This window comes from Cricetulus griseus, chromosome 5, assembly GCF_003668045.3.
Source record: "Cricetulus griseus strain 17A/GY chromosome 5, alternate assembly CriGri-PICRH-1.0, whole genome shotgun sequence".
NCBI lineage: Eukaryota > Metazoa > Chordata > Mammalia > Rodentia > Cricetidae > Cricetulus > Cricetulus griseus.
In genome coordinates, this window is record NC_048598.1 from 128,155,431 (window position 1) to 128,178,213 (window position 22,783).

General features: G+C 44.2%; 1 protein-coding gene and 1 pseudogene across 1 annotated transcript in view; both read right to left on the bottom strand.

The window, feature by feature from the left end:
* Nucleotides 1–15,888, bottom strand: part of Rhoj (ras homolog family member J) — an 83,461-nt gene extending 67,573 nt beyond the window's left edge. The window contains exon 1 of the mRNA XM_027418255.2: nt 14,916–15,888. Coding sequence (XP_027274056.1) covers nt 14,916–15,093 — 178 coding nt within the window. The 5' untranslated portion in view covers nt 15,094–15,888. The remainder of the gene's footprint in view (nt 1–14,915) is intronic.
* Nucleotides 15,889–21,836: 5,948 nt separating this feature from the next.
* Nucleotides 21,837–22,455, bottom strand: LOC118238819 (annotated as a pseudogene).
* Between the last annotated feature and the right edge of the window lie 328 nt (nt 22,456–22,783).

The following is a 22,783-nucleotide window of genomic DNA, read 5'->3' on the forward strand; positions in this document are numbered from 1 at the left end:
GGTGTCAGAAATATAATCAACACAGAATGATCTCATTTACCCCTGAAAAGATGCTAACACAGCAACCACAAAGACTTACCAAGCGCTCAAGACAAGCTCATGTGTGGCTAGAGAAAGAGCTTTACCCCATAGAAGGGGTGGCCTGCAGAGGTGATAAAAGCTGCTACATGAAGGGAGTGCCATGTACCTGGGAGGCAGTCAAGAAGGGGGCATAGGAAACTGGGTGAGAATCTTGCTATGTCAAGAGTTCCAGTACAGCAATGCAGATGTTTAGACATAGTTTCGGAGTAAGTATTTGTTTTACTTTTGAACCTACATTTAGCCACTGAAGGATGCTATGTATGAAGGAGGAAAGAATTTGGAAGTCAAGTTGAAATGGTAATCTGTTATGCTTCAGAGAACCCTTGGGTGTTTTAGGAGAACACCTGGCTCTCTCACCGTCAGTTTCCACTGTGTAATTCCAGTGAGACCCTGCTTTTTGAAGTACTTCTCTTGGGCAGAGAGATTGGGGTTCCAGCAACCCTAATGTCTTTCTGCAGAGGACACACAGAATCTTGTTGATTCTTAGGTAGGAATTAAAATCAGACAAGAGCAGAAGTTTGGGGAGCAATAGAGGAGGGAGGCTATATGCACCAAGGCAAGGATTCTAAATGATGTTGTGTTTTTTTTTTTTTTTTTTCTTAAGACTGACTCTTCCTATGTAGAGCCTAGGCAGGCCTTGAAGCTCCTCCTACCTCTGCCTCCTGAGTGCTGGAGTTTCAGGTGTGAGTGCCACCTAAAGGATTTAGTGGTCAAAGTGCCATGGGTGTGAGGCTGGAAGAACTATGCCCTTGAATAGTCACAGCAAACATTTTTAATCTCTTCCCACATGTTTGATAGACATTGCTCCAGGACAGGGCCATGCTATTTCTCCTGAATCACTGATTAATTCACATAAAAAGAAATCTGTTTTCCTCATTCCCCTCACATCATGGTGTAATTTCCATAACAGAATTTCTGCCATTCTCACACATGCCATTAAAATATATCTTGAGTCCCTTTTCCTTGATAAAAGATAAAATTTAAATACTATTAGCATGAAATTTGGCTTATGTGGAACTGCTCTTCAAGCGGATATACCCATATATCCTCTGTGCATTTTTTTTTCTTGGCAAAGGAATTGTCCTTTGTGTGAACTCACCAGGTGGAGGCATGGCAGAGGGGAGGAAAAGTTTTCATGCACAAATCAGAAAGTTCAGAAACTTTCAAGGAAGGAGTGGAAAGTTCCCCTTTGAAGATGGAGTAAGGACAGGCAGTGGTGGTGCATGCCTTTAATCCCAGCATTTGGGAGGCAGTGGCAGGTAGATATGTGTGAGTTCGAGGCCAGCCTGGTCTATAGAACAAGTTCTGGGACAGCCAGCGCTATGCAAAGAAACCCTGTCTTGAAAAGAAAAACAAAATAAAACAAGCAAACAAACAAAAAGGTGGAATAAGAACAAATTCAAAGACTCAATGAGAACAAATACATTTTTTAATGATTAGTAGATTGGCTGGTTTCAGGGACCATGGGAAATTCAAGTGTGAGAGTGCATGCCTATACAATCTAATCCTAGTGCTCCAGAGGCACAGTGCTGAGGCAGGAGGATCATTAGTTCAAGACCAAGCCAGGCATGTCAGTGCATGCTTGTAATTATAGCAGTCTGGAATTGTGTTTCCTCCAATTGTACAGCCGCATTGAGAGCTGTGCGTCTACAGATCTGTGCCCCAGCCTCCTCTGTGGTTCTGCCATTATTTTAAGAGCTAACACTTGAACATCCACTTGCATTTGGAAATCATTCAAGGACTCACCTCTGGAAATGAGTCCAGTACTAACCAATTTCTTTTACTATGGGTATTACTTCACCTAAAGTTAGTTGATGGTAGAGTAGGGTCCAAAATGACTCATGATCTTTTGTGGATGCCCCAGGTTTTGTTTATATTGTTGAGACTAAGGAGGGCACCTTTCCCTTCAGGAAAGGCTATGCTAGGGGTGGAGATGGTTTACCCAGACAGGAATTTCCCTACATCCAGCTATGGTGGATGGAGAGGCAACAGCTATAGCTGCGGATACGGTGCCAATTCAGGGCCACTCTGACCCAAGGAACCAAGAGATTCATCAGGAGAGAGCAGGGCCATGTTCTCCCTTGGTCCTGAGTAGGACTGAATGAATTAAGATAGGCTCATGAATTTATCAGATGTGGAGAAATGTAGGGTGCTTCCATTGAAGAGCTCTGGTCCTCAGCTTTCTTTCTCCCTTGTCATTCATCCCAGGAGCCTGGCCCACGGAATAGTGCAATCACAGTTAACAAGGGTCTTCCTACTTCATTGAAAGCAATTTAGATAATCCCTCACAGACTGTCTCCTAAGTCATTTTAGATCCCGTCAAATTGACAATCAGTATTAGACACCACAGTCTGTATACATCATACACTGAGTCCAAGTTAAATCTGTTAAAATGAGGCTGCTGAGATGCACGGTAATCAGAGCAACCAAGATGTGGTCTTTGATACCAACTTTGGGCACTGCGATCAAGCTTTCTCTTTAGCATGCCCTGTATGGCCACTTGAATTGCTAAGGGTTACATGAATTTTAAGATCTGTGTAAATCTTATCTTTTGAAAGCCTTAACATGACCTTATAACGTAGTAAAATAGGGATAATTTCATGGATATTTGTTAGAATGTTGGGAAAGAAATAGTGCTGTCATGTTGATAACTTCAGCTCTCTGCATTTGTCAACTTGACTGAGTGGCAAGGGATAAAAGCACATGACAAGTGTCATCTAAAGGATTATTTAGGGGGTGTGGAGAGCTGGCTCAGTAGCATTGTTCTTCCAGAGGACTTGGGTTTGATTACCAGCACTCACAACTGTATGCAACTCCAGTTCCAGGGGATGTCCACTTTGGCCTCTGTGTGCACTAGGTTTGCACGTGTTGCATAGACATACATTCAGGCAAAACGCTCATATACATATGATGATGATGATGATGATGATGATACATATGATGATGATGATGATGATTTGGCTAAGGCTTATCTATCCTGTTAGAGGTGTGCCTAACCATGTTGCCAGATTCTTATTGAAGGTGCCCTAGTTGGCCTGAGCATGACAAACATGGCTCTCTGGCAGATCTTGCCATTTCCCCACTTTCTCTTCTTTGCTAAAAACTATTTGGGTTACATTCCTAATGCTAGCCACCAAGGTCTAATCCCTTTTTTGGCAACTTCTTCCTCCTGAGGTTGACTACCAAGGTCCAGCTATCAAAGTATTGAAGTCCAGCAATCAGAAACTCCCTTTGGCTCAGCTAATCATCATGCCCAATACAAACTAAACACCTTATCCTAACACAGAGTTTCCCCTTTTACCTTAATAAACTGCCATTTTCCTATGTGCCGTGCCTGTCTCCTCTCTATCCAGAGGCAGTCCTTTGTACCTCCCAGAAAAACACCCCTGCCAACTCTCCCTTGTCCCCTTCCCATCTCCCTGGTCCTCTATCTCCTGTCTTTATCTCTTATTCTCTGCCGTTTGTCCCTCTTGGGCAAATAAACATCCTTTGTGCTGAGAACTTGGTCTTGGAGTCCCTTTGCTTATTCCTGCCAAAACTATTGTAAAGCTATTGTGTGCTGGCTGTGTGTCTGAGTAAATTCATGAGGTGCTTCTCATCGAAACTGGAGAAAGAGGTGTCGGTGGCACATGCCTTTAATCCCAGCACTCAGGAGGCAGAGGTAGTTGGATCTCTGTGAGTTTGAGGCCAGCCTGGTCTCCAGAGCGAGTGCCAGGATAGGCTCCAAAGCTACACAGAGAAACCCTGTCTCAAAGAACCAAAAAACCAAAAAAAAAAAAAAAAAAAAAAAAAGAAACCGGAGAAAGAATAGGTCAGATATGAAAGGACCTGGACAAGACTGACTGACATGTTTCATGGTAACAAGGATGAAATTTCTCTGGCCTTCAAGTACATGAAGAGCCGTTATTCTGAGGTGATAATGAGTCTTTTCTCAATTGTCTCAAGCCTCAAGGGAGAGGAAGTAACTCTGCTCTACAGCCTGAGAGATGGGGTTTATCAGAAAGGAGGAGACCAATGTGAGGATTATGAAGGGAAGATGAGTGGCATGATGGAGCAGAGTCTGTAGCAAAGCCCAGCATGGACACTCAACAAGCCAGCACCCACTCTCAGGCTCTTTTGAAAAGCAAAACATGTTTACTCTCGAAAGTTCCTAGGGCTCTTATTTACCAGCTTGAACTATTGCAGATATCACATGGAATTCATTTTACTTGAGCAAAGAAGCAGTTGGCTCTTAATGTGACCAGTGTGAGCAGAGGGAGGGAGTCCCGAGGCCAGAGCACAGCCCTTTTCTCTTCATAGCTCTTGCTTTGACAAGTGCAAAGTGCCCCGTGATTAACGCAGATGAGTGGATCCATTGCATGTCTTGTGAGCACACGGGCTGAAAATTGCTATACTTTTACCAAATGAGTAGCTGCATTTTGTAAGTGTCACTCATAATTCTTAGGTGGTTTATCCATGCTGCACATTCAGGAGCTGACTTGCTCATTATTTTTTCTCTTAATTAGCCCTGTGAGTTGAAAGAAAAGTTATATACCACATTCTTCAGAAAACTGAGTTGCCTTTTTTTTTCCTTCTAGAACATAGCATCAGAAAAAAACAGCGCTAAAAACAAACACATAACACAGGTAGGAAAACCACCTCATGCCTAGTTAAAGCATGCAGAACTCATAACTTTGAAATCTGACCTGAACAGAATGTTTTCTACCCACCCCCACCTAAAAAAAGGTTTTAAACAAGGCCGTTCTTTGTATGTTCATGATATATCATTGCAGGGTGTACAGTGATAGGATATGTTCAATATAGAAAACTGTCCTGATTGTTCACACAGGGTGGTGCATTTAGTGAAGTGCAGCCATTAAGACCATGGTAGAACTCTTAGAGGTCATTCAGTTACTCAAGGTATGTGTCTGGGTAGCTGCTGCTGTTGGTTCATTACAGGCGTTGGAACATAAGAGAAAGAACCTACCCTTCTTCAGGTATATATTCTAGGAGGAGGGAATCTTAATAGGATTAAAGGGATAAATAATATTAAAAACCCAGGAGTAAACAAACAGGCTAATATAACCTAATCCAGGTGGTGTGGCCTTGCTGAGGAGGTCACCCTGGGAGAGATCCAAATCTCAGTTCTGCCACGTCCTAGCCACATAATGTGGAAATTTGGGACGAATGACTTCTTTTTGAGCTTCCGTTTCCTTGCCCACAGACTAAGGACACTTACTAGCTAAGATGACATTCAAACAAGACAGCAAGGGCAACACAGGGTTTGACACGCAGGAAATACTCTGCTACTCAGTGTTACCAAATTATTGTTTGATTAATGAACTGTGATCATAGCTGCCTGTTTTGTCCATGGAATCTTCTGCTTGGGTCACACATTGTTTCTCCAGCCATTAGATCACACTTTGAGAGCTGGGCCGTGGTGGCACACACTTTTAATTGCAGCACTGGGGAGGCAGGGGCAGGTGGATCTCTGTGAGTTCCAGTGCAGCCTGGTCTACAAAGTGAGTTCCAGAACAGCCAGGACTGTTACACAGAGAAACCCTGTCTCAGAAAACAAAAACAAAAACAGAAACAAAAACAAAGATCACACTTTGAGGACTGTCCCACCAACTTGTATTAAGAGAGCCTGAGAGACTGCAGAGGAAGGCTTGGTTGCCTCAGTGGGATTGCCTGTCAGCTGAGCTGTCCTGATAAGGACAGGGAGTTCCAGTAAGAGAGCCCCTGCCTCTCCCACAATTTGCATGCTCTCTCTCTTTCAATAAGCAGATGCTAGCTTATTGGGAGAACTTTTGGACTCAGAAAAATAGTTCTGGAGGAGGTTTTCCACCCTCCCCCTTCCTCCAAATGTTAGGTCAAAGCATGAAGTAGAACAGCAGAGTTTGCAGCAGAGAAACAGATGTTTACTGTTCATTTCATAATCACAGGGCTGCATGGATTTGGAGCAACAATAATCCCTTCCAAGACAGAGCTGCACCCGAGCCACCCAGGGTCCAGGGCACTTTCCCTTACTTCTTCCCACGGGAGGAGGAGTTCTCCAGCTCCCTTCGGTGCTTCTGCAAGGCCCCACAGTCCTCCCCCTGATTTGGTATATAGGCAGTGAGTGGCCTAAAGGAAAACAAACCATGGTTGGGCTGCTTTGTAGATCGTGCCCAAGTGTCAGGCTTCCCAGAAGTGGCATGTAGTATGCCCATGTTGGCCGGGTTCTGGCTCCCTCAAGTCTCTCCTCACAGCCGCAGAACCTTCTATACCTCCTTTCTCAAGGCCTTTCCCAGGACTTCTGTGATCTTTCTGTTTCAGGGTCTCTCCCTGTCCCAGCCTTGGGGATAGTTCTCTTTTTCAAGATCATAATTTTAGAGTTTTCTAGCTGTTTCTGAGAGACTCTAAAAGCCCCTTCTATTTTCCATGATCTGATAGAAACTCCCAAGTCAGGAAATTATATGTATATCTGTTTGTAAATGGCTTTATTGATTGATGGTTGATTATAAAATTGCTCCTTCTGGCTTGATTTATAGGCATCTCCATTAGTATAAAGAAAGGTTTGCTGAATTTGATAAATTGCATGAGCTTGAGGGACTAGGGGTGGTGGTGGCTGCTGATTAAAAGTCTTCTGTGCAAACATGCAGACCTGAGTTCAGATCCTCAGGACCCACGTGAAAAGCAGACATGGTGGTGCATGCCCATAACCTTGGCCCTAGGTGGGCCAGAGACAGTCAGATCCCTGGAGCCAGTCTATCCCAGTTGATGAGCCTCAGTTTCAGTGAGAAACCATGTCTCAAAAACTAAGGAGGAGAGTGACTGAGAAAGACATGGACCTCTAGCCTCTCTGCCCCCCACATGGGTGTACACACACACATAAGCACATGAATGCACTCATAAACACACACACACACACACACACACACACACACACACACACACACACACACAGATTGCACTAGTTGAATACAGAGTTCAGTGAGTTTGTGATCTTTCCATGGTTTTGAAGTATAGTATAGGAGTTTCACAGGTATTGTCCAGTTCCTGGAATGCTTACAGAAAGTCATGTTCATAGTTCCATCTCCTAGATTAGCAGCCTTGGTTTGGACCCATATTTTAATTTTTACAAGGTTCTTTTGTGTGTTTTACAATTGTGTGTGTGTGTGTGTGTGTGTGTGTGTGTGTGTGTGTGTGTGCTGTTTGTGTGCATGTGTGCTGTGTGCATGTGTGCTGTGTGCATGTGTGCTGTGTGCATGCGTGCTGTATAGTGTGGTGTGTGTGGAGGCATATGTAGGTGACTGGAGACAACTTTGGGTGTCTGTCTTCACTGTCCATCTTGTTTTGAAGCAGGGTCTCTTGCTGTTTGTTGTTGCCTATTCATTCAGGCTGGCTGGCCATTGAGCTCCTATGATTCTCCTGTGTCCTTTACACAGCAAGACATTTCAAGACAAGGAAAAGCAGTGGGATGGGGAGAGAGTCCAGACGCTAAGTGCCATCTGCAACTCACCTGGAAAGACAGGTGTGGTGTCATGTTCTTGGAATCCAGTGCTGAGAAGTAGCGGACAGGAGGGACTTTGGAACTTGATGGCCAGCCAGGGTAGCCTAACCAGTGAGTCCCAGGACTCAGAGAGAGAGACTGTCTCAATAAGCAAGGTGAATGATACCTGAGGAATGACAGAGTAGTTTGCCCTTTGACCTCCACATAATATACATGTATATACACATGTGCATCTGTGTATACACACACACACACACACACACACACACACACACACAGAGAGAGAGAGAGAGAGAGAGAGAGACAGAGAGAGAGACAGAGAGAGAGACAGAGAAAGAGAAAGAGTCAGAGAGAGAGAGACAGAGAGAGAGAGATAGAGAGAGCCTTAATATAAATTTTTAAAAATCAGAGATTTATAGAATACATGTTAATGACCTTAATAGAGTTAAAAAATTTCATCATTTCTGGGCACCACAGATAGAAGATAGAAGATACAGTTTAAAAGGAATGTTGAGCTGGAAGATGTCCAAGTGACATTCATGGTATTAGGAGGGACCAAGTGATCAATTCATTCAACAAGCCCATTCTTGTCTTCCTTCTCCATCACAACGACCACGTGTACATTTTTCTGAGGGCAATAACCTGGTGATTCATTTGTGTAATGGCACAAGTGCCTGAAATGTGTCTGCACTTGCACCCCCTCCCCCAGGACACAAAAATAAATAAAAAGAAAAAAAAATCCCAGCAACGTTTTGATCTTCAGTCTCCTCCCTGGGGCTCCTTTGCAAAAGCTGCCATGGCGTTTTATTGCCCTCAGAGTGGCTTACCAGCCCACTATGGTCTGCTGATAACCCAGCAAACATAATGCAGCAATTTGTTTGTACCAGCCTTTCCAGCTACATTCCAAACCCACTGAAAGCAGCAGGGGCCATGTCCAGGTGGGTTTGTACTGCATGTGAACTAATACTGCGTGTACTAGCTTGCTGCTTGAGAAGTCAGTACACCACTCTTGAATGACTTAATGGTCACTCCTGTACAGCTTGAGGTTGCTATTAGTGGTTTCATTTGGTCCCTATCCTAGTGGAATTTTCTGACAGCAGCTAACTGGTGAGAGGGCCCATGTATCCATGGCTTAATAAGGAAGGGTGTTTAAGGGAATCAGTAAGTCATTTGGGGTGAAGTCTAAGATGTATTTGATTTTTGCCCACTTTGTTGGCGTAGAGACTTTTTAAAGCCTTTGGAATGACAGGAGCATGTTTTGTTAGTTAGTTTATGCTGATGAGGGGACAGCTGATGGGGTCCTTAGAGAGTTTTTGGCGGGGTAGTGGCCACCAGAAGAAGTAAGTACAGGGTAGAAGGGCTGTGCTAAAGTGAGAAGATAGTTTTCTTTTGTAAAATAAATTTCTCTTATCTAAAAAAAAAAGGTACCTGTTGGTTTATTTCAAACTCTCATGAAAGTCGTTTTCGGTTTGTTTTCTTGTAGTTTCCAAGAAATGAGCCATTCTTTCATTAGGGTGCCTGCAAGTGTTCTCCTAATGAGCAAATGAAATGCTATGGAATGAATTTCCCTATATAGACAGAACTGTGCTGTAAGTCTTTATCTTTTATTTTTATCACGTCTGGATCAAACTCAGAGCCCCATTTATGATAGACAAGTGCTCTGCCACGGAGCTAGCCCCCGTAGAAACTCTTTGCAGGCCTACACTTTGCTTTTCACTCAGTTTATTATTTTTGTGTATTTGACATCATTTCCATCCACTATTCTAGCTGTTATGGCTGCTTCTGAGTCTACCTTGGGCCAAATGCCATTCAATTTGGTGGAAAAAATTAGAACCAGCCTTCAGTTCTGTGTGAAAACAACTTCCTTTTATATCTCACATGCTGACAGAGTAACTGGATTTTCCTCTTTTCCATGAATTGTGTTAACTTCCTGCACAGGCGGCCTGAGTTTGCGAACACTGGCATAAAGTGACTTCCCAAACGGAATGGCTTCTGATGAGAGAGCCCTAGGTGGGATGAGTGTTTGGGACCCTTTAGACAGGACACAGGATGCAATGATGAGGTGGAGGTGTGTGGAGACTGGAGTACACGTATTTTATACAACCAGATACCTTATCATACCAACCACATACACTCCCTAATTTAGCACACAATCCAACCAAACTCAGATGAAGGTCTTACTCTGATGACATATGCCATATGAAATGTCAATGGGTGGGAATATTTTATCAGTAAGGGGTTGGTCACAAAACTGAAGAGTAGAAAGATATGTTCTTGTTGTATGCTAAACTCAACAGCCCCGAGGCTGTAAGACACCTTTGGATGGCTTAGGAAGCAGGGCCTAGAGGTTCTTTATTAGGCAGCCTCACAGCAAGTACCATTTACCCTATCTATTTATCCCACTGCCCCTGCTCTGTGGTCCTAACCCTCAGTGGAGCTTGTGTTATTCTTGAACTTGGTCTTATAAAAAGTACAACTATTTGGGTAGGCTACGCCAAATTTAGCCTAGCTTTTGAGGAAATCAAGTGACATTTATGCACTGTAGGGTGACACTATTTGGTAGGTGTCACACTGTCCACTAAGGTCAAGGTAATTATTACTGTATTATAGCTATAGGAATGGAAATGATTATCTAAAATATATTATTAAAAAATCCAAACAAGATAGAATACACCTAACAAAGAGTTTTACATTTTCATTCTTAAAGAAATAAATTGGACCAGCAATTTCTTCATATATTTGTTAGACAGTTTTATTTTTTCTAATACTTGGGATCAAAACTAGGGCTTGTGTATGTGAGGCAAGGCTTTTTACCACAGAACTATTCCTTTAGCCAGATTCACCAAAGTTTTAATGGACTAGAGATGACTTAAATGCTGGAGAGACCAAGATGGTGCATGCTTAGAATTAGTTCACTCAGTGATTATCTACTGGGAGCCAAATATGTGCCAGGTTCTGCTTTGAGAAACTGAAGATAGCTGTGGGCTTGAAAAAAAAAATGGTCCCGAAAGGGAGTGGCACTATTAGGAGGTATGGCCTTGATGGAATAGGTATAGCCTTGTTGGAGGAAGTGCATCACTGTTCGGGCAAACCTTGAGATCTCATGTGCTCAAGACACTGCTCAGAACCTGAGACCATTTCCTGTTGCCTGCACAGGAATTCTCAGCTACCTCTCCAGCACCATGTCTGCCCGCACACCACCATGTCACACCATGATGATAATGAACTAAACCTCTGAAAATGTAAGCCCCCCAATGAAATGTTTTTCCTTTATAAGAGTTGCTGTGGTCATGGTGTCTCTTCACAGCAATAGAAACCATAACTAAGACAATAGCCAGTAAACACACAATGCCATGTAGTATTAAATATGGCAAAGGAAGGTATAACAGAATAAGAGGTCGGAGTCATGTGTGTTATGTGTGTTTACACATGCGCAGGTGTGAGTGTGGGCTTTTTGTTTTTTGTGAACACATAGGCACAGACACATGGATTAAATTATGTGACCAATCAATGCTAGGTCAGATCTGGGGGCGGGGTGTCAGGTCAGGGTAAGAGTGAATGGCAAACATTCAAGGAGTCTTCCATGAGAAACAGTAAGAAGGTCACTGTGGCTACAGCAGAAATACTGAGAATAGGGTTAGAAGATGAGAGAAGGGAAAATGGACAAAGTCACTGAGCACCTTGACATTACGGCACAGGAAGCGTGTGAGTGTGGAGGAAAGGGACTGGGGTGGGGGGCTGGGATTGGGGATGGTTCCCCTGGGTGGAGGCACACAGGGGACGGGTTTTGAAGCAGAGAATTGAGAGGCCACTATAGTAGTGTGGATGAGAGACGATGGTGGTGTGGATAGGAGAAGAGGCAAGAAATAGGGTGATGGCAAGTGGCCAGCTTTGGTTCTTGGTGCTTTGTGAAGGCTGAGCTCATTTGTAGGGACAAGGGATAAGAACTGATGGTTGACTGGAGAGGGAGGAGGATGCTGTCAAAGGAAGAAAGGAGTCACAGGTAACACTGGTGTTTGCTCTCAGTCACTGAGCAGGAGAAAACAGCAGCGATCTTATGTGGAGAAGGGAGGTGGACCAGCAGATGGGAAAATTAAAACAAACATTGGTTGGAGATGCCTATTAGACAGATAAACGGAGTGGGGCAAGTGCATAGATGAGTGTTCTGAGGCTTGGTGGGCAGATATAAATATGAAATTGGCAGCATATCAATGCTATCTTAAGCTGTGAAACTAGATACTCTAACACCTGGGTCCTGAGGCTAACCAGAAAAGGGAACCAAGGGACTGACCACTGAACTATGTTACCACTCAGCCCCTGAGAAATGAGGGAGACTCAGAGGAGGTGGAGAGAGTTTGAGGGTATGGAACAGAACCGTGAGGGAGGAGGTGTTCCAGAAACCAAGCTAAGAATGTATTTTAAGGAGAGTAGCTAACCATCAAAGCTACAGGGCAAGACACCCGGGGGTGGGGTGTGTGTGTGGTGAGGGATGACCTTCCTTTAAGGAGAGCCAGAGCTCAGAGAGGGGTGGGGGTGGCAGTTAAGGAAACTCATAAATCAGGACAGGATGGTGCAGACTGTGCCCTAGAAATGTAAACACATTTCGAGAAGTAGACTGGACACAGATCAAGGAGTTGTCCTCAGGAGAGCCACCATGGAGTTGGTGTACTTTGGGATTCTGGTAGTTTGGAAAGATGGGTAAATAAATTAGTAGTAATAAAACTTCAACTTTTCCCCAGCCTTTTCTTTCTTCTGCCATTACTTATGCGAGTCTGGTATCCTACCTCTTACATTAACATCCCACTTACTACAGTAGCCAGGGCTGTCACTCCTCAGCCCCACGGTAGCTATTTTATAAGGATAATCATGCGCTCTATCCCGCCTTGTCCTTGTATTACAGTACACTCTTGGAATTACACCGTACTCCATTGTAGTTCCTAGTTCAATAACATTTTCATTCAATTCCATCATTGTGTGTACAGACCTTGAGATGATACCTGACCCCACATTGTGTGTTGGGCCCTAAGAACTTTACACACATGAATTCATTTTGCTTTTAAAAACGATCCAAACACCTTTATTGTCCCTGTTGTTACCATTATGAACAGAGGCACAGAGAGGTTAAGTGACTTTCTCAAGGCCACAGAGTAAGTGGAAAAGACAGTATTAGAAGAGGCTCATGTGATATTGCTGCACACTTTCCTTACTATTACATGCACACTCTGTTGTTAGTGAGCCATCTTCAAGAGACAGGCCATCCCTGACTTCAAGGCCATTTTTCTAAAGACACGGCAGCTGTGTTTCCTGTTGTCATATCAGAGTGGGTCAGTGGGACCCAGGGAACTGATAACTGGATCCAGATGGGGAAGGGGCCTTTGCTTGTTTTAGAGTTGGTTTGCTCCCTGATGGCCACCTAGGGACCGATGCATAGCCTGAGCAGGAAGAGCAGGGTGGAGTCTTTGGGATGGAAACCAGCATTTCCTGAGTCTCTGGTGTGAGTGTGGCTCATGCCTTTCCTCCCCTTTTAACCACAGGGACAGTACATGAGATGATCACATACGGAAGAAGTATGTAGCATAAACTGAAGTGACCGTGTTCAGGAATGCCTACTGTGTGCAAAGAACTGCTTTGTGTCTAGGGGCCGTGATTCCTCGAGAACTAAAACAATACAGTTTAGTCCATGAAAACTCGAACAGTAAAACTTCTTTGAGGGGTTTTGGTGCTCGAATCCTAGTCATTGTGAATATAATTGGAATATAAAATAACTCCATGCTAGCAAAGTCCAGCTGTTTTGACCTCATTTTTTTTTTTAATAGACTAACTTCATGGCCAAAGATGCTTGCCAATAGGATTGTAATTGGCTCACCCGAGGGATGGGTATCCAGAGACATAATTTCCCAGGCATTCGAAGACTTTCCTTTTAGTAGATTTTCAGTTCCATCTTTGAGCAGAAAGCAACTTAAATAAAGTGCTAGCTATTTTCCTTTCTGCCATAAAGAAGATAACAGGAGAAATAACTTCTGCTACAATGTTTTCGGGACCAGAATTAGAATCCCTTCCTCAAGGTACAGATCCCCATATTTTACAACATCTCCTCCACCTCCCCCCAGGAAAAGTCTGTTTTTATCTTTGTTCCATACTCATTAAAAAGTTCTTCCCTGGACATACTATTTTCAGAAAAGCTCAGGTAATTTCTACAAATCTAAAAAAAACCTGTTAGGAAATGGACCCCCTCCCCAGCAGCGAATCTCTCCCGGGCGCACTGTATACCACTATTACAAATATGTACACTTAAAAGGAAGGGAGATGGGGTGACTATGGTACTCTGGACGGAGAAGCGGCTACTTCCTATGGAGGGAGGAAGGAGGATTTCAAATGGCCAAAGAGCAGAGACTCAGGCTGGCTTCCTGTGGGCGGCTTCCTTCACACTGATCTGATCCCGAGCCATGGCCAAGAGAGAGGAATTTTCCTCCCATCAGACCCCAGGTCCCTGATAACTCACTGGTGATCGCTGTGTTCCAAAAATGTTATAAAACCGAGGCCACGGTGAGCTCAGAGAAACACATCAGTTCCCATAAGGGGAAGCTTACAGGTCGCAGCTAATGTGGGAAACATGGCAGGGTGCTGACTGAACTTTCACAAGTTATCGAACACTCAAAAACTAAAAGTCCCCTGAAAGAATTAAGGCGTGACGACAGCATCGGAACATGGTTTAAAATAGTTCATACTCAAGTTTGTCTTTTCAGGACATACTGGAAAAATGATTTTATTTGCATTTGAATTTTTATTTGTAAAAGCATAGCAATCTTTTACTTAACTTCCCACTCAATATTCTAAAAGCTTGGGACACTTTCTTCCTCATCTACCACCCCAGAAGAGAGAAAGACAAAATTTAAGCCTCCAGTAATCCAGAAAAAAAGGAGAATGTTTTATTGGCTGGTTACCTTAGCATTTTCATTTATGACTGACTAGCTTGAAGGAGTAATGCATTCTTCCCACGTGTCTAGTGGTGATTTTTTTTAAATGGAAATTTATGCAATTACACTACACTTAAAAGAAGAAGATCATTGTGAAAAGTTTAGGAAGGTTTAGGCAAAAATGTTGAGAAAAATTTCAGGCCCCGAGGTCTGGAGGATATTTTTCCAGGTTTACACATTTGCTCAAGGTGGGAAGGCGGTACCAAGTAAATTGACGCACAGGTTCTCCCCATCCTAGCAACATTCTCGGCTTGAGTTAACTTGGTACTCGCCAGGTCCACATCTGGCTCTGACTTTCTGGGTTAGTTAGGCTCCTCTGAACTTGGGCTGTACCCCCATCCCCACTGCTCATGTAGAAAAAGTTGGTCCCCACTTTTTCCTACCTGCGTAGTGGTCAAACACAGTGGGCACGTATTCCTCCGGGAAGGCGTCGTTGGCATAGCTCATCAGCAGGCAGGTCTTCCCCACCGCGCCGTCCCCGACCACCACGCACTTGAGGATCCTGTTCTCGTCGCGCCCACCGCAGCCACAGCTGCTGTCAGTCCCTTCTCTGCAGCTCATGTTGGCGGCTCCAGTTGCTGCTGCTGCTGCTGCTGCTGCTGCTGCTGCTGCTGCTGCTGGGGCTGGGGCTGGGGCTGGGTTTTCTGCAGCGCATGGAGCGGTGGGACCGGCTCCAGGCTGGAACTCAGGCGGCCTGGCTGTGGCTGGCCTGGATCTCCCAGGCGCAGCCTAGACACACACCAGCTCCGCCGCTCACCATGCTGGGAGAGAAGAAAGGTAACACGCTCTTGGGAGGAGGGATGTAAAAGGTCTGTCCCTTTCCCTCCAATGGCTGGAGTTAAGACGCTCTCGTTTCCACAGACTTCCCGGGACTTCCTGGCAGTCTAGAAATCTCAGCAGCCTGTGAGAGTCTCACTCTGCCCTCCCCAGTCCCAGCCTGGCTGATGATGACACGGTGGGATTTGGACAACTCCTGTCTGGTTTTCCAGCACACAGCTAACATGGAGGAGAGCAGGGCTTTTAAACGGAGTTTCCCCCCTCGCTTCCTCCAGCTTGCCAAGCGTCAGGAAATCGTGGGTTTCCTGCTGCATTCCATATTAGGATCAGTGGGCCGGGAAGGCGGCAACAATGGGGCTCTGTGCGTGTGTTTGTACTTCTGGGGAACCAGGCCAGGACGCCCAGTGGGAAAACCCTCGGGGTCCCGTAGCCGGCCGAAGCGGTCAGACTTCCTGTTTTAAGCCCTGCTAGCCAGGCTGCTAGCCTGTGGCTGGGAAGAAGCCAAAGAAGAAAGGATGGAACCCGGGGAGTACTGTCTGCCACGGAAACGGGACGGGACTGAGTTGAGAGCAGAGAGAACCACATCAGGGCTTGCAGGCTAACATATGACATCATCCAGTGCTCCCTGACTCACCAGTTCAAAGCAAAGTGAAAACCGACACTTTTCTCTTTACTTAAACAAGAAACTCAAGCAATTCTTTTCTGCATTGAGGAAGAAAATCTTCCAGTCACACTGTTTCAAATGAACGTGTGTGTGTGTGGTGGGGGGGGGACGACGACGACGGGATTGTGCAGGTTGTAGATATACTACATGTGATCAAGTTTATGAGTCCCCGTTTGGACACAATGCTTAGACATGCATTCCAGACCACACCCCCCAATCCCCTCAGGTTTTTACATAGAGGAAACCAACCAGACATGGGGCATTTGAAATTTTTCTTACTGTGCATATGCTGGGCTCAGGCTTCACCTCTCAGAAGTGAAGGGATACAGTGTTGCCTTTGGCTTGGTTTGAGTTCTCCAATGTTGTTTATGCTTGGCTGTTTCCCTTTTTGTTTGAATCATCACCTCCCGGGTCAGCCTGGCCCTCCTCAATGACATAGGAGCAGAACAGTTAGCTAATTTGTCTGGTACCTCAGAATGAAGCCTCATTTGATTAACGGGCCTGGTCTTCGAAATGTGACCCTGCAAATGATTTTGACAAATGGGTTCAAGTCAAAGAACTTTGTTTTTCTATGAGATTTTGAAGATTGCAGATTATCCAATGGCGTTGAGCAGTTTTACCAGGGCGGGGTTGAAGAAAAATCAGCTTTAGTAAGTACCTGTCAATAACCCACGTATCTACAAATCATATGCATGCTTGTCAATGTAGTAGAGCCCACATTTCTTCTGTTTTGGATTAGAGTAGCATTTGCAGTGATGCTCCGTGCCCCAACATTTCTTTTCTGTGAAAGAATAACAATTCACTTAGGACTAGAGTGCTAGGGATGTTATGTTGCCATAACAAACAATCCCCAAAGCTCAGTAACTTGGAAAATGACACGTTTGTTTGTTTGTTTGCTTACCTTGGATCTCTTCAGGACAGCATTGTCCTCTTTATTCAGGGTTGGCACTGATTGAACAGCCACACACACATGGATCACCATGGCAGGCAAGGAAATGGACATGGAGAAAAGGCTAGGAAGCAGCCTAGCTGGCTCAGCAGAAGGGTCAGGAGCACCATCCTACCCTGGGCTGGGAGGGAGGCACTGCATGCTGATGAACAGCCTGAATGACAACCAAAGATAACTTACTCTGGGGGCTGTCATGGAACATGAATGCTTCATATCAAACCACATGGAGAAGCATTTGAAGACCTCCATGGCTGCCTGTAAGCCGACGGAATTTTCTTTTCATTTAGTCTTTCTGGAGATCCTGGGGTATGTGGAATAAAAATGTAATTTAGAAACATACATTATACTTCTGCATAAAAGGCTTTTCGAGGATGATGGAGGTATTCCAACAAACCTGTGCAGATGAAGGAGTGATTGGCAGTGCAAACAGAACAGAACAGAACAGAACGGAACGGAACGGAACAGAACAAACAAACAAACAACAACAAAAACCAAACCAAACCAAACGAAAGAAACCCCAAACAACAGCAAGAATAACAACAAACTGGCCTGGAGGTGAACAGCATCACTAGAGCCAATGTGGTGATGGTTGGCAGAACTGTGAGGGCTTGTCCTTGACCTTTAGGCTGAGATTGCACAGTGACGATGGAATGCCACTCCATGCACAGAGATCTGAAATATGGCTCCCAGCCTGGTCAGCTATGCACACTATAAATACTAGGCCTATGTAAAGGCTTCAGGTGAGATTTTGCTGTTTCTGTGTGTAACCTAAATCTTGCACCACCAGACACAGATGGTTAAGCCCACTTTTTTGTTGTCAAGTAGATCTTTAAGACACTTGAAGAAGCTAGTTATGTGACCTTTAATCCATGGGTTGGTACTTCTGCCAGGTTGGAAGGCATACCCAAATGGCTTAGAGCTCTCCAGAGAATGAATGTTGGTTATATTCCCCACAATATAGTTGTTTTCATCACCAATTATTTCCCCTAAATTTAATAATTATAGAAAAAAGTTTTGGGCATTCTATTAAAAATAACAAAAAGTTAAAATCTTAGCATTTCAGCCTTATGATCAAGTGCATTGTCTGTGAAAATATTTTTTAATATTAAAACTTTTAAACATCAAGACTGGTATGAAAGTTAGGCCAGGTGGGGCAGTCCTTTAAGTCTAAAACTCAGGAGGTGGATCTCTGGGAGTTCAAGGCAAACTGGTCTATATAGCTGGCTCCAAGCCAGACAGGGCTATATAAATCATATCCTGTCTCAAACAAAACAACCCCCCCAACAGCAACAATAACAGTAAAACCAACATAAACCTGAATCTTAAGAACAATTCAGCATTGTTCTTACATGTCCAGGAAACTATAGATCCATGTATGGTGGGCCCAGGTTGAAAGACCAAGAATGTCCTCCCAGTCTAAGTGTTTGTCTGTATGAGTTTGGAAGCGGTATGGAGATTTCTGTCTAACATGCTCTTAGGCAGATGTTTGCTTTTGGGTCTTGAGCCATGTAGATGATTGACTGGTGGTTACATAGCCATCAATTATTTGGTTTACCCCATCACCAAGTTTATACAAACTTAACAGCGCGTAGTGAAATCTTGCTGGGTGATTTTTTTTTTTTCCAAGAGACCTTAATTCCCTGGCTCACTTCTGTCTTCTGTGCTTTAGTTTCACAGGTGTTTATGTAAATGTCAGTTTAATACACACACACACACACACACACACACACACATTTCACATAAATTCTGACTCATCTGATTAAGTCCCAGTTTTTCTGTGGCTTTAATAGAAGAAAGAACTTTGACTTCTCTCCCCTGTTTTCCCTCCAGATGCTGCAGTGGGAAGTGGCATAATTGGGTCAGATATTCTTACTCTGGGATAGTCTTTCTGTGGGAGAGTGTTTTGATTCCAGGCTTAGGAATGTGCAGCGTGCTATGGTTGCTATGATTGAAGGATGCCCAGAAGCCACGAGTCATCTGCCTTCCTGAGGAAGTCCTCCCAGAGGCAAACTGGTCTCCAGCACTGATGGGGATGATTTGAACGGGAAGGGCAACATTATGTAGTTCTAAGGGTTCTGACCCAAATATCCTCAAGATCGGCTAGGATGCTAACACTGAACAGAGTGTTCTAGGACTAGCTTGGACTGGAACTGCCCCTTCCCAAGGGGGATGAGTCACCTCCATCTGGGGTGCTCATGTGTCTGTATTCTTCGTCTTTTGAGTGCCTGCATTCGGCTTCCAGTTATTGCCAGTGTCACATACCATGTCATGGCTTGTCTTTTCTTGCGTATGACATTTTGTTTTATAATTCCAGAAATGTATTTCTTCTTACATTTGGAGGACTTTTCTTTTGTCCCCTAATATCCTAATTTTAAGAGAAATTAGGTAAATGAGGGGTGTGTGGGACTACTGTCTGCTTAAAGAGAGATGAGGTCTGTTTAACCAAGACATTAGGGGGGTCATTCAAATTTCCTTTCTCCAGAAAGTCAGGTGACATACCTGTAATCCTAACACTTGGAAGGCTGAGGCAGGAAGATCATCACTCTGAGGCCAGGTTGGGCTACATAATGAGACCCTGTCTCAAAACAAAAATGAAAACAAAACCAAAAACACAAAACCACACCAACAAATGAATAATAATGACAACAAAAACCCTAAACTAGCCAAAACAAACCTCAACAACACAGGCTGGAGAGATGGCTTTGGGAGGCAAAGTGCTTGCTGCATGCAGACCAGAGTTCTGATCCCCAGCATCCATGTAAATGGCAGTGGACATGGGGGCCCAGAGAGCTCAGTTGGTGAGACAGGGAGCCTCTGAGCAAACTGGCTAGTTAAAACAAACAAACAAACAAACACAAACTCTGAATTCAAATGAGAGGTTCCGCCTCAGTGTGTAAGATAGTGATCAAAGAAGCCACTCAGTGCCAACTTCTGACCGTCATATTCATGTACAGGCATGCGTGCCCACACATATGAATATGCATACATGTAAACATGCACACACTAGCAAAGTAAACAAAAATAATCCAAAAGAGAGACGAGTTAATGTATTTTTCTGAGGACTTGGCAGGTCTCTAAAACTGGATAAACAGGCTGTGCTGTATATTGGGAATTATTTTAATTATTTTGACTCAACACAAAATGATGTACTCTTGAGTGCCCACAGGTTACCAGCCCTCCTACTGTTAAGACACTAATTGCAGGGGAAATGGATTCTACTGAGTGGACTCAGGTGTTGGCTCAGACTGTCTCGGATTCATCTGCATCAGAGTTTACCTGTGTCAGAGAATGTCATGAAGCCTCTGGAGGAAAACTCTACTGAAAGTAACTTCTTTTCGCTTTGTGTTTTATAAAATGATATGATTTTTTAAAATGTATAACAGGAAAGTAAGTGACACACTCGATGGGTTAGCTGTCATACATTTCCCATGTCTTCTATTCACCCCCGTTTGTGTCTCCATGTCACACAGATGTTTCTTCAAAACTGCCTCCATCTATCTATAAATCATCCGTCGCTGATTCCCATCATAGCAATCTCAAATAGGGAACTCATTTGTTATTTTGAAGGTGGAATCTTTGTGGTAATATGTGCAAAATAGCAACAATCACGATTTACTGTATCTTTGTGTGTATATTTGTGTTTGAGTATGATGCTTGTAGACATGTGTGTATGTGTGCATATGTTCACAAGCATTAATGGAGACAAGAAGATGTCAGCTGTCCTGTTCTGGCACTTTCTGCCTTACTCCCTGACACAAGGTCTCTCACTGAGCATGGAGCTAGGCTGGAAGCCAGAAAGCCCCAGCGATCCCCCTCTCTGGGCCCCACAGCCTTGGAGTTCCAGGGGCGTGGCAATGCCTTGCTTTTCCCACAGGTGTTGGCGATCTCGATTTTCCATTGAGATGCCTTCTTCCTTCTGTTTAAGTGTTCAGTTGGGATGGATCCTAGCCTCCAATCCAGCTTCAGTTAGTGAGAATCACGTCTGTGCTAGTTTCTGAAGGTCCCTGGAGAGGTGCTCTTTTCCCATGGGGCATCTTTGTTACCAGGAGGAAAGAGCTTGCCTGATGCTGGTGATGACGGTATTTCAATAGTTTGTATTTAAGCTTACTTAGTCCTTCTTGAAACGTTGGAGTAAGAATGACCATTGTCTTCATTTCTGTGATAGGGGACATGTGGTGAAGTCAGTTTATGAGGTTAGTGTAAACTGTCGAGGAGGCAGTGGCTCGAGGAGTCTATGTCTTGTAGCCATCTTCGAAGCTTACGACTTGCTATTGGTACCCTGAAGAAACATAGCTGAGAGTCAGAGAAAAATTCAGGTCTGGTCACACCAGCAGAGCCCTGGATTTGATTATTTCTAACGTACTGTCACATCCCCTTCATGGACAGGCGACACATTCCCTCCCTTTTGATCTCAGTTGACTTGGGATGACTTTCCTTTACTTACATGTGAGAGTGACCCCTGTCCCCCAAAGACAATACATGCAGAAACAGACAGTTTTGCATGTTGAGACTCTCCCATCAGAGATGCCTTGCTGAGTGAGTCTGTGCTTGTTAAATCACTCAGTGAAGGTGAGCAACTTCCTGGGCACCTGTGATTAGGCAGCAGAATTAATTTTCTTCTCAAACTCACTTTCTGCTTTTCCGTTGTTAGGGCCTAGATCTCAGTCATTCATACTATCACTGGTGTGGGATTATGATTCTTGATAAATGTGACTTTTCCCCATCCCCTTGAATAAAAGTATTAATAATAGAACACTGGATACATTAAAAACCTAAGGAATAAAATTGAACCCAAACTTAGTTAAAAGTTATTGTCTTCATCGATTCAGGCAGCCATAACATAATACCCTAGACTTGGTAATTTTTTTTAATAGAACAATAAACACCTTTATTGCATGAACTATGAATGAATGTTTATTTGCCTTTCTGGGCTTTGGTCTTCCTCAGGTAGAACTCCAGCTCCATAGCCCTCTGCTCTGCCACACTGGCCTGGTCCTGAGGTTACATAGACAAGAAGCCTGCCCTGCTGGAGTTGCTTCTCCAGAAGACTGCTGATTCTGGCGTTCTTTTTCTTCTCATCATATTTCTTTTGAATTTTCTTTGATTGATTTTTGTTTAATATTTCTTCCTCCTCAGGAGTCAGCTTGGCCCGCTTCTTGAGGCCCAGGGGCAGTGCATAGCAGGACTCATACCATACATACCAGCCGGTAAGGTGTGCTGTTAATGAGTACAGTGCAGTTCTTCACCGGTCTTGGTGCAGACCAGCTCACTATTGGATGCATTGTAGACAGCATCAATGATCCTTGTTTTTCGAGCACAACACTCAGAGCTCCAGGAAATGTTTCCCACATCCAATCTTAGGGCACTGTACTTCTTATTGCCTCCTTGAACTCGGACTGTGTGTGTACGATGAGGGCCAATGTTAGTGTTGGCAGCAGGCTGTCCCGGCTCATACTTCCGCTTCTTGTGGTAGGGCTTTCTCTTACCCCTGGGTCTTGCAGCACTTGTGCCAGTTGTCCAGAGAGATGCCCATCGCTTGGCACTGGCTGGAAAGAGGAAGCCGACTTGGTAACTTTTAAGCAACAGAAGTTCATTGCTCATAGTTCTAGAGGCTGGGATTTTAAAGTTCAGGGTGTTAGCAGATTAAGTGCCTGATAATCATGGGTGAAACCTCTTCCATCTCATGGCAGTACAGACAAACCTTCTCAATCCTCTTTGTAAAGACATTCATGAAGGATCTGCTTTTAACCGAAACACATCCCAAAGGATTCCCCACTTCTAAAAACTATAGCTGATGTGATTGAATGTCAACACGATTCTCTCTCTCCCTGTGTGTGTGTGTGTGTGTGTGTGTGTGTGTG